This window comes from Engystomops pustulosus, chromosome 7, assembly GCF_040894005.1.
Source record: "Engystomops pustulosus chromosome 7, aEngPut4.maternal, whole genome shotgun sequence".
NCBI classification, from domain to species: domain Eukaryota; kingdom Metazoa; phylum Chordata; class Amphibia; order Anura; family Leptodactylidae; genus Engystomops; species Engystomops pustulosus.
In genome coordinates this window covers 32268918-32281860 of record NC_092417.1, presented here as the reverse complement: position 1 = coordinate 32281860, position 12943 = coordinate 32268918, and the positions used below count along the sequence as shown (strand labels likewise).

The 12943-nt window shown below is 40.3% G+C and overlaps 1 protein-coding gene across 7 annotated transcripts in view; it reads left to right on the top strand.

The window, feature by feature from the left end:
* Positions 1-12943, top strand: part of NPAS3 (neuronal PAS domain protein 3) — a 322632-nt gene that overhangs the window by 259293 nt on the left and 50396 nt on the right. For all 7 annotated transcript variants that reach the window (XM_072115376.1, XM_072115375.1, XM_072115374.1 and 4 more), the window contains one exon: positions 10696-10870. In XM_072115376.1, the coding sequence (XP_071971477.1) occupies positions 10696-10870 (175 nt within the window). The remainder of the gene's footprint in view (positions 1-10695; positions 10871-12943) is intronic.

The following is a 12943-nucleotide window of genomic DNA, read 5'->3' as shown; positions in this document are numbered from 1 at the left end:
GAACATACCCTTAAAGGGGTATTCCAGGGTTATGGAGTAGTTTGCCCCCCCCCTCCAAAAAAAAAAATTGTCTTTCTTTGTCGCTTTTACCCGGCTTGTCTGACAATGGGGTGTGACCTTGAGAAAGGGGCTTGTTCACTTAAAAAAAAGGGTGTGGAAGGACAGGAAATAGTCTGTGTGACAAATAAATTAGGAGGGTGCGCTGTATTGGGGTGCACAGTTTAGACCAGTTAAAAGCAGGCCTCAAAGTAGAACTCATCGGTCTTACACTGTAATAGATTCGTCATCACAATGATGTTGCAGTGACACATTGAAGAATTCCCCCCAATATATTCCTCTCTATTTTCTATAAGATACTGGTAAGCAATGTAATAATATCTGCGCTAATAATCACACATACTAAGGAGGCAGATTTTTGGAGCGATACTCTGTGCCTATAATCAGGGAGCCTTGTTGTATAACACTACAGCCAATCAGGCCTGGTCCTAATGGAGGCTGCTGTAATAATGACTGGAGTGCTCGCATGGGGACAGTGGGGGGGCTGGACGTGTCGGCCATTCCCAGACTCTTAAAGGCTTTTTTAAGCATTAGTCCCCCATTCCTCCCATGTGTTCTGCCCCTTCTGCCCTCTGCCCCTCCGTATTCTGTAATTTAGTTTTTCAGTCCCTGTCGCCCTGAGCAGCGCCTCCCGCCTGCTCCATGAATGATGTGCTAATCCATTCTCTGCCTCAGACAAGTGTATCGACCTGCTCTAAACAGACCGCAGGGCTCACACCGAAATGAAAAGCTCAGCTGCACTCATTCAATGGCAGATGCCGACGCGTTCCTCCCACCTCTCCATCGCTATGCTCCCTTACCTTCTGTCATTCTATCATCGCCTGTGCACCCACCCTTCACCTTCACCCACTGCTTACTCCTGTCTAGTCATTCCTCCTCCTCATATAATCGGCTCCCACCTACCCTCACCTCTTTTCACCTACCTTTCACTAAAACTTTCTTGCTTTTTGCATTATCATTTTTAAGTTTTAATTCCCTGGCGATTTATCCTTAAAGTCAGTTTGGCTGAAGACCCTGTTGTCACTGGCATAATATTTGGTAAATTTTGGCGCATCTTTAAAGTGCAGACTTCTTTGTTTTCGGATTTCTGTTTTTCTGATGCTCCGTAAATTGCAATATTTGTTTCCTAATCTGACAGGACAGCTACCTACCCTTCCAGAATTCAAAAAGTTGCTATATGTTTGCACTACTTAGATCATGAGTTTTGGTACAAATACCTGGAGACATGTGGCCAGGGTATATTACTTTGTTAGAGGATGTTTATGCTGTATGTTCCGATATGTGAACATCCTGTGATGTTTTGCCTGATCCTTCTCTTCTATAACATGCTGTCTGCAGATAGGACACTATATACAATCTCTTCAGCTTCATCTGCTCTATAACATGCTGCCAGCAGATACGACACTTTGTACAATCCACTCAGCTTCTCCTGCTTTATAATATGCTGCCTGCAGATAGGACACTATGTACAATCTGCTTAACTCCTCCTGCTCTATAACATGCTGCCTGCAGATAGGACAGTATGTAAAATCTGCTCAGCCCCTCCTGTTCTATAATATGCAGCCTGCAGAAAGGACACTATTTACAATCTGTACAGCTCCTCCTGCACTATAACATGCTGCCTGCAGATAGGACACTATGTACAATCTGTACAGCTACTCCTTGCTCTATAAGATGCTGCCTGCACATAGGAAACTATGGGGCACATTTACTAAGGCTCTTGTGCCAGTTTTCTATAGGACTTGCACAGGTATTTAAGAAGTGTCCGTGCCACATGTGTCTTAGATGTCGCGTCTGCACTATTCTTCACGCGACACAAATTTTGCCATTGAATTGGGCGTTCCGTTGCTCAGTGGGACCATGCACCACATTTAACATGCGAAGTCTGCCCCATGCAATATCGTATGTCCGATGTTAAAGGTGCACCAAGAAAAAGTTGGTGCACTCTGTCGGGCAGTGCAGGGGGCACCAGATTCATGAAGAACATGCACCAGAAATCCTGAATCTGGTGCCCCCTGCACACTACGCAGGACACTGCACATAGTACAGACCGCACTGTTCTTAGTAAATGTGCCCCTATGTACAATCTTCTCTGCTCCGTGCGTTCCGTTTCTTGTCAAAAATATTTGTTATTAAATATTTTATGCTGTGAAACCCTTTCACCTCTTAAAAGTGTCATTCCGTGTTCTATGTATCTATGTTCTATGTATTCTATGTATCTATGTTCTATGTATTCTATGTATCTATGTTCTATGTATTCTATGTATCTATGTTCTATGTATCTATGTTCTATGTATTCTATGTATCTATGTTCTATGTATTCTATGTATCTATGTTCTATGTATCTATGTTCTATGTATTCTATGTTCTATGTATCTATGTTCTATGTATTCTATGTATCTATGTTCTATGTATTCTATGTATCTATGTTCTATGTATTCTATGTATCTATGTTCTATGTATTCTATGTATCTATGTTCTATTTATCTATGTTCTATGTATTCTATGTATCTATGTTCTATGTATTCTATGTATCTATGTTCTATGTATTCTATGTATCTATGTTCTATGTATCTATGTTCTATGTATCTATGTTCTATGTATTCTATGTATCTATGTTCTATGTATCTATGTTCTATGTATCTATGTTCTATGTATTCTATGTATCTATGTTCTATGTATTCTATGTATCTATGTTCTATATATCTATGTTCTATGTATTCTATGTTCTATGTATCTATGTTCTATGTATTCTATGTATCTATGTTCTATGTATCTATGGTCTATGTATTCTATGTATTCTATGTATTCTATGGTCTATGTATTCTATGTTCTATGTATCTATGTTGTTTGCTTTATTGTCTCCTCGCTGAAGTTATTAATATTGATTCATATGCTGTCATTTTCTCTGACACTGTAAATCACAATATTAAAGGTACATTTTTAAAGATTTACACATAAAATCAGAATTTATGATGCCCTGACCTAACCCCCGGCCAAGGCTGTTTCACCTTCAGAGTATCCGGGAAGGTCCTGCGTCCTCAGCCCCTGCGCGGGGAATGCTCAGCCCTGATATTTGTTTGTGTAAATGGAATGAATGATACCAGGCGCGGGCTGTGCCAGATGGGTAATAAAGATTCAAGCCGAGAATATTATACCCAGCTCAGCATGTGAAAACAAACAGTTAGACTGCCAGCCAGAGACGGCTCTGTACACACATATATCATCCATCCTAACACAGGAATTGCCATATGTATGAATCATTTTACTATAGATTTATGTCTGCTCATATAACATTACATGTGCAGCCGGACACCATACACATTGATGATAATCCTGGTTCCGCTACATCCATGTAAGATGCCAGCGTGGATAGACTCAGTATGAAATTCCAAAGGTTTTTGGGAACAGACTTTTGCACCTAGTCAGTAAATCTGCAATTATCTCAATTATAAGGAATATTGTCAGGGCACAATTTCGGTGATTTGCCTTGTATTAGGTGAAGTCAGGGGTGCACTTGTCATGAGGCATGTAGAGCTTCTTGCCTCAGACAGCATCACCTGCAACAAAATAGGGGGCAGCATCAGGGGATCAGGCACCTGCTACAAAGACAGACACAGGATAGGGCCTAACTTGCTGATCGGGGGGGTTTCAGTGATGAGGATCCACAGATCACGATAAAGGGGGAGTCCGATGTACTTCCGTCATACCCTTCATCGCTCCCCAAAATGAATGAAGCAGAGGCCGAGCATTTCCATTCTGCTCCAGTTAACACTATGGAGCTGACAGAGATTGCCAATTGACAGAAAACCCCTTTAAAAATAGTGTCTCTTCACACCCAACGTCAGCATGGTGAACCCGCTAAAAACCTAATATATTATTACTATATGGGTTAGTAGTGGGCACCATTATAGCTTGCCTCATACAGCAGAGAGTTCAGATTCAGCCCTACCTCTTCAAATAGCAACATCCTTATGTTCTACATAAACATTACCCTATAAGGGTTGTTTTTTTTGTTGCAGGATCGGGGATATCGTTTATCAACTTGTGCAAAAAAGATAATAAATGCAATTTTGTCAATATTCATTGTTTTTCATTTAGAGTCCCTTTGCACATGACAGAAACTCAACATCCAGCAGAGACTTTTTTTTAATACCGATTTCTTTACCTGTTTTTAGTTTTATAAAAAATGCAAGACTTTTATTTGTCAGTCTGTCTTTCTAACTGTATACTCCAGAAAAAAAAACATCACTCCACAAATGCAAAAATATGGTTTTAATCCATATTCAGTGATATATTTTGGCCCTTCATGAGCTTTTTTTTACACCTGAAAAGGCTCATGAACGGTTGAAGCATTAGAATTAGATATTGGAATATGGATAAAAAAAACTATTTTTTTCTAACTGTTTTTTCAAAAAGTATATATTGGATGGACATCAGCCTGTTCGTAATAAACGTAATAACCCTATTGTTTTTCCATACTTGTGTCTTGTATAGCTATGCACTTTATTTTTATCTATCTATGTAACTATCTATATGCATGTCTCAGACTGTCAACCATCACCTCACCCTCAAACATCATCTGATCACCATAGCTCATTCATTCCTACTCCGAGTCACATCCATTGGATGGCCACATTCCCTGGTACTATATATCAGTGGTTTCCATTTATGTACAGTATTTGATTTACTCATAGAACAACCAAGGCAATTTCTTGATGCCCTGGAGATTGCGGAGGATCCACATAGTTGTTGGTTGCAACTGATTCTCCCAAGGAAAATTGAGAAGAGGCAGGGTGTTGACCAACATCAAACACAATCGTTTTCATCTTTAATCTGTATCAGCATCTTCGAGATGCCAATACAGTATAAAGCTATGGCAGATCAGGGAACAATGCCCTGCAGAACATTGGGAGGCCAGAAGTATCCAAACCTCAGTTTATTAGCCTACATATGTTGTATTTCTTCTAAATAGACCATGAATCGGGAGAGAAGAGTAAATCCATGCCATACAGCTACGGATTCATCTTATCTCCTCAGGGGCACAAATTCAATATGTTTGGACCTTCTGAACCCCAGTTTTATCTATTATTTGGGAGGTTTCCATACACACTAAATAGCCAAATGACTATAAATCATGTCATTTTTCCAACCTTGCCGCAATGCATGCGTTATATGTACAATAATATATAAAAACATAATAAAATATAATATATATATATAATAGCGAATACCTAAAATGAATAAACTGTAGTTAATTAATATCAAATAATATTAACAAGAGGGTTAACTGTGGTGATACATTTACAAATAATTACAAAGCACAAAATCCTTTAAAATAAACACCTCAACAACAAAAAGAATAGAAATAATTGCCGCTAATAAAACAATGCACGGAGCTGTCGTCACAAGGACGCCTTGCACGTACGACTACAACTAGACGGGGCCTTCCAATTTCTCCCACTTTCCTGCAGAACAACGGAAATTTATATTCTGAACAAAATGAACAGATGTAAAAAGTTGTAATTCAATGATTATGTTGCTATCTTTGTCTCTTTTTGAGGAATTAGGTATTGCACTCGTGGGAAGTCACATTTTATGCCTTGTTGGGATAATGAATATTATGGTAATATGCCGAGAATGTGAATTTTGGAAAGTTAGGAGCGGGAGGAGGCAGCTAGCAGGTCCCCTGTGCATGGTAATAAATAGGAAGTAAATTTGTCATTATAGCCTGAATCCGCGTGTGCTGGTGGGTGTTCAAGGCACCAGATTTAATTAAATCCTTTTTTAATATACAGACATCTAAACTGCATAATTCCCCTGTACTGCAAAACGGAGAGCAATATTAAGACAAACAGTCAGCGTGGATTACTAAACGTCTGCGAGAAGAGAGTCAATAGATGCAGCCTACAGAGGCGAGACGCGGCGAGGAGCATCCGGAAGCGCTTTAACCCCTGCGCAGCTGAGGATCAGTGTAGCTGGATTAATCCGTGTGTTCTCCATCTATTCCCATATTATGCATGCTCTCCTCCATAGGCGAGGTACCATGTATAAGATTTGTCTATTATTACCCATTACCTGGTTACTGGTACATACGCCGACCTCAAGCAAACCTTATTTTGGGGCCCGCTAATATTTTTCTTATACATCAGAGCATGTCATCTTTTCGTGATAACCAAACCTAAGGGACACATACTTTTGTGTTTCTGGCAATATAAAGCTTAATTTGAGAGCAAGGGGGTGGGAGGTGACTGTCAGCGAGCGTAAAATCCCCTTGTCATCGTCAGGTCCTCTAATATGTCACTGTCCATCCCAAGTGAAGGATGACTAGTGCCATCCTCTGACATCCCGTGATGCCTTTGTCCGAGTTCCAAGTTCCATCCCTCTTAGGTATAAATCATCTCTCAACAAGAGATTTCTAATGAAACTGCACTTCTGAAATATGTATGTTTCTTCTTGGTTGCGTTCCAACACTTTCCTCTTGACACCTTCGGGAAAGGAGGAGGAGGAGATACTGGCTCTCGGTTAAAGAAAGTAGCCACCGACGTGGAAGATCTACGACGAGATAACATTTTAGAACTCCGTGACCTTGAGGACGTCTTCTAAAATTACATCCACGAGTTTGCATCTATTCTTTCAATTGTTCCTTATCTTTTGAAGTTGAAGCTACATGTAGATGTTTTTTGGCTATCCCATCAGTGAATCTTTTAGATTAGCCTACTGTTACCCTATCCTATGTGTCTAGACGATACAGTAAGTAACGGGCAAATGAAAGTCTCTCTTTTCACTTAACTCATAGGGGGGATTTATCTTAACCCCTGGGGTTTTACCCAATGTATGAAAAATAAAGGTAACATGTTATTTATACTATAGAATAATTATCTACTTTTTCCATCTCCAAAATGGTAACGAGAGTTCATTAATACATTTTAAGAATACCTGTTTTTAAAATATATAATGTGCTCCACAAAAAACAACCCCTACTAAAGCAATGTCAGTGGATCCATTGATGAATAAAATTTCTCCATACCTTAAGTGGGTTGTAAAGTATAAAAAGCTGTAAAACATATTAATAATGAATGCAGCCAACGTTACTAAGGCCTGTGATAGTAGTAGTGTGCGAAGACCAGCAGGGAGAACCCAAACCAGTGGTGCTGGAATATTGCGGCAGTGAACAAGTTAGTATTTTTTATATATACAGGTGGTCCCCCGATTTACAGACGACCCCTCTGCCCACTATGACCTCTGGTGAAGCTCTCTGGATGTTACTATAGCCCCTGGCTGCAATGATCAGATGTAAAGTGTCTGTAATGAAGCTTTATTGAGAATTCTTGGTCCCATCACAGCAAAAAATTTTGAAACTCCAATTGTCACTGGGGCAAAAAAAAAATTTGTCCAGAGCTACAATTATAAAATATACAGTTTCGACTTACATACAAATACAACTTAAGAACAAACCTATGGAACCTATCTTGTATGTAACGTACTGCCTACTACTGCCTTTCTTCTAGTTTTCTTCCAGTACTTCAAGTCCTGGATAACTCAAAAGTAGACTCAGGTCTTAAGGGGTTAAAATATTTATCTTAAAATCTTAAAAATTAATAACGTCTTAAAAATTATATCTCCAAAAAAAGAAAAAATCTTTCTATTCATCAACTTGTGGTAGTGAGTAACGCTGCTGTTTTTCACAGAGGAGACTTTCCGATATAAATATCCGACATGGAAGCTTTCCTTAATGTTCCTCTATATAATACTAATGGATTGTGATACGTACGCACGCGTGTTTATACACAGCCAGTGTTTTAATCTATCAATTTCCAAACCTGTCTAGCAGATGAAGGAATATTCCTTCAATTATTCCATTACTGGTTGCTTAGCAACCCCTCTCTCCTTTACCAATCAGCATGGAGTATGTTGGTCACATGCTCGCTGCGATTTCTCCTTTGCCATTAATTGCCTGTTTAAAGAAATAAAGGAACAATCTCGATTGTGTTTCCTGTTTTGCCTTTTGTCCGCGGATTTCATTCTGTATTATTATCCGTTGAAGAGAAATGATTACAGTCCGGACAAAATAAAAGCGGCACTAAGTGCACCTCCTAGGGGAAGGGTAGGACCTGCCCGGAAATGGGAATTTGACATTGTCCACAGGTCGGGACTGGCGCGGTACCGAGTCTGGTACTGCCGCTGTCTGCAAATCTAATGCCCACCGTAAGGGCTGATCTTTTGGCTTTCTCTGCATAGATGGAAGTAGAATTGAGTAGAAAATATTGTGCTTAGAAATACTGTGTGCTTATCATAGCTTGAAATGGGTTAAAGAGAGTTTGCCACCTCGAAAATGTCCGCCAATCTGCTGCCACCATGTTTCAGAGCCAAATTATAGGAGCAAATTTATATTCATATAAATGGGGAAAGGTTGTGTACAACTGGTAATATATGTATCAAAGATTCTAGACTAAGGAGTCTGGTGGGTGGGTCTTCTCGCAGCCCCACCTACTTGACTTCTTAGCAGTGGCGTAAGTTGATGCCGATGGGCCCCAGTGCAAAGTCTACTATAATGTATGGTTTATATACTAGCCTCCTCATATGGGAAAGTGACACCTGGTGGGCCCCCTAAGCCCCATGGGCCCCTTTGCCACCGCTCCTTTTCCACCCCATCAAGTTACGAAGTTGAAGTTACGAAGATTTGGAAGACAAGTCCTTCCAAATCTTTTCCTGAGAGACACGTCTATCAATCTGCTGAGTTTATTTTACTCTCCAGCCTACTGCCTGCAGATTAGATGGGTTTTCTTTAAGAGTGGAACCATAATTAGAGGTAAAATCAGAGGAATTGTGAACAGCAAGGTCATGGTCGTGGGTAATCTTCTATGTCACTGATTTTTAAAGCTAGAAAACCAGGTTAAATATTCCCACGAGATCAATTTTTTTTAGGGACAGAACCGGCAAATGGTAATAAGCATGGCAATATCTAAAGGTGAAGATGAGAGTCAGGTGGGACGGGGCCTGTAATCTGTTGTTTAAGCCTCGGTTGCGGTGGGATTCATTCTCCGGTGTCTCCGCGCGTTTCAGAAGCCTCCGTCCTTGTCTGTGTCAGCGACCTCGATAAAAAACAAATTCCCAACTCCTCTCCGCCAGGAAAAAAGGGCCCTGGAATTCATGCAAATCACATTAATTCTGGCATCTCCCTAGTGAGCCTGCTATAAACTGCAGCCTAATTAAATATTTTTTAACGATGTGAGTAATTTTTGCCACGGGGCGGATTCAGGGGGAAATTTAATATGAGATCACAAAAGCTGTTCCCAGCGTTGATTCTGTAAATTAATAACTACGAGCCAAGTGGAGAAATGTACAGACTGGAGAAGAGGATAGCGGCGGAGGGAGGGAGGGAACCGTCATACTGATTTCTTAATACAACAAATATTTCATACTACAGCTACCCCCCCCCCCCCCCCCATCAATCTGAAAACGGTAATGGTCATTTCTGCCCTGGTGGGGTTAAACAATCTTTGTCATATCATATTGTGTCGTATAGAGTCTCCGAATTTTACCGATGTAAAAAAATTCATAGGCTCTGAACCCTCGAGATGCATGGATGTTCATAGACAGGGGTTTGACTTCAGGAAGTCCTAAATTTCGTAGAGGAATCTGTGTCTGATACTGAAGACCCAACATTCCATTTATCCCATGATTTTTTTAAGCAGACAAGAAAAATGTATAGAAGTCTTAAACATTGGGGCACATTTACTTACCCGGTCCTGTCGCGATCCCTGCTGTGCGTTTTCCGACGATCATGGACTCCAGCGCGATTCACTAAGATCGTGCGTCTGATATCCTGCATGTGTCACTTCCTTGCTCAGGTCCGCCGGAGTTCACCTTCTTCTTCCCGGTGCATGTAAGTGCTTGGCTCATGACATAATTTTGAAGTTAAATCCTACGGTTTGTCCAAATCCAACAGATCGTCCCGACGGCCCGCTCCCTGATTTCTGTTGCATGAAAGCCGGCGCCAATGCGCCAAAATCCAGTCACGTGCGGCACAATCCCCTTCTAAGTCCCTGTCCTGGCGTCACGATCCCTGAAAAGTCGGAAATGTGGCTGTGGGAACCTTAGTAAATAAGCCCCATTAAGTTTGTAGTCCATGAAGTCCACAAATATAATTGGATTGCTACCCTTTTCACCATAAAATCAAAAGTGAAAATATGACTTTACCACCTCATATTAAAGAGTTTTCAAGCTTTATTCATATGACCTGTAATCACCAGAGGCGACAGGGCTTTTTTTACTATGAGAACTGTCAATCTGTGGAATAGCCTGCCTCAGGCGCTGGTCACAGCAGGGACAGCAGAGAGCTACAAGAAGGGTCTAGATGCCTTTTTACACCTGATGGTTATGTTATATAGAATTGTTTCCCATAAATCTCTTCCTCATCCAATCTCTTCCCTGGTTGAACTTGATGGACAAGTGTCTTTTTCCAACCGTATAAACTATGATACTATGATATTAAAAGTGTGTATAGGTCAGGCAGTGCCCCTGCCTTTGTCCTACTGAGTTACATCATATTCAATCACATGGAAGGCCTCATGGCATCGTATTATTTTCCGTTTTGGACAAAATATCAAAATTGCTGTTGTTCTGCTTTTGCAGGTGGAGCTGACTGGAAGCAGCATGTTCGACTATGTTCATCCAGGGGACCATGTAGAGATGGCAGAGCAACTTGGCATGAAACTTCCCCCCGGGCGTGGACTTCTCTCACAGAGTGCCAATGATGATGGAGCCAGCTCAGCTTCATCGTCCTCACAGTCTGAGACCCCAGAGCCGGGTGAGTTTATACAAAGCTTTCTTTCTCTCTACAGTCTAAGTCAGGTAGCTTCAAAAAAGATATTATGTCACTCGGAATTTGGATTAAAAAATGATGTAAAATCGTTAAATAACCTGTTTGATTCTTGGTGGATTTTGGTGGATTTAAAATTTAAAGTGTCACGAGAAAATGACTTCATATATATTTATATAATTTACCTTGTTTCATGTATCTATTAATTTAATATATCTTTATTTTTATGTTAAACATATTTAGGATAAGTGGTTCCACATTTTTTTTTCCATTGTAATTTCTATATTTAAAAGGAATCTGTCACCAGATTTTACCCATTAAACTACCACCCCCCTCAGGTAGGGCATGAAATATCTTTTTTTCTAAAATTGACTCTTTTATGTGAAATATCACCTATTTAATTATTACAAATCTTCAAAATCAGTGAAGAAAAGACCAGTACGCGGCACTCACCAAAAATGTCTTCTTTATTTTGTGTCAGCCATAGGGCAGGGAGGCAAAGCAAGGCACTAACTTTTCCAAACTCATGTAAAAATGAGCAGAGAAGAGTCATATTTTGCCTGAGATAAGTCAAGTTTAGGCTGCAGAGAGAGCCTTTATCTAACGTTATATAGCATTTAGAAACATGATTTTGGTGTCATATTAAAGATATAAATCTTATATGGCAGACTTGCCAGGCTTGCAGCTCTGATAGATACAGATTTGGAGATACAGACAGTTAAATATTAGCAGGATTTGGATTATTACCTGCAGTTCACATTTCCAACTATGCGTTTAACAGCCTGTATCTTTAGGTCTGTAGGTGAGAAAACCACAAGATGCCATTTAAAAGATGTGATTCTTATCTTTAATACTGCAGCAGAAACAGGTTTCTAGGTCTGTTAGAACTGAAGATAGAGACGTTTGAAGTTACTCTCCCTTGCAGCCTCTAAACTTGACTCACCCCACTTGCTGATGACAGGTTCCCTTTAAAGAATAAAGATTTTGTGCCTGATGAACCACTTTGTAGAAAAAAAAAGTGGTACAGCCAGTCCCCGGGTTATGTACAAGATAGGGTCCGGAGGTTTGTTCTTAAGTTGAATTTGTATGTAAGTCGAAACTGTATATTTAATAATTGATCCAGACAAAAAATTTTTTAGCTCCAGTGACAATTGGAGTTTGAACATTTTTTACTGTAATAGGACCAAGGATCATCAATAAAGCTTCATTACAGGCACATTACAGCTGATCATTGCAGTCTGGGACTATAGTAACATCCAGAGACATCACCAGAGGTCAGAGGGGTCTGTCTGTAACTATGGGTTGTCTGTAAGTCAGGTGTCCTTAAGTAGGGGACCGCCTGTATATCAGGTTTAAATACAACAAGAGAAGTGGAGAACATTACGGGGACGAAGGGGGTCGGTCTGTGGCTTCTGCCACCACGGGGTCTCATCTTATTAGTTTTTACAGTGATTTGCGCAGCTTTTGACAGCCCCGTCTTGTAGGAGTCTTTACTCGACCAACGGGATTGTGTAAGATAAGACTCAGACATCTCAGTGAAATACTCTAAATAAGCTTAGCGCTCATTGCTTCCAAAATGGTAAAGTAAGGAGGAGGGGGGGGTGAACCGTCGCCCCTGCGCTCCCCCGCTCCTCCATTGTGGTCTGACGATAATTCAAGCATTAGGGGAAAATCCATTTATAAATTAAACAAAATGACTTGATATCCATCGTTCCCCAGTTCATCACGCTGTTCAAACAGCCACGAGATTGGCGTCTTGTCCCCGGCCTTCCGAGAGCCTTAGTAATTAGATCTGTGACGGATTTATCCTTTACTGATTGAAGCTTTAAATTAATTGAAGTTCCACGTTTGTGGTTTTCTGTTTTTTTTTTTTTTTTTCTTTGCTAGATTTTTTATTTTCATTTTTTTTTTTATGTTTTTTTTTTTTTTTTTGCCTCCTGCTTATTCTCTTTGGATCGGTCTCCCGGGGAATGCCGGAAATCTCGTTTTTGTTGTTGTTCGCTATGTATTTGAGCACAAAGGGGACAGTATTTTGGAATTGAGAGGGGCCTCTGAGCCTCT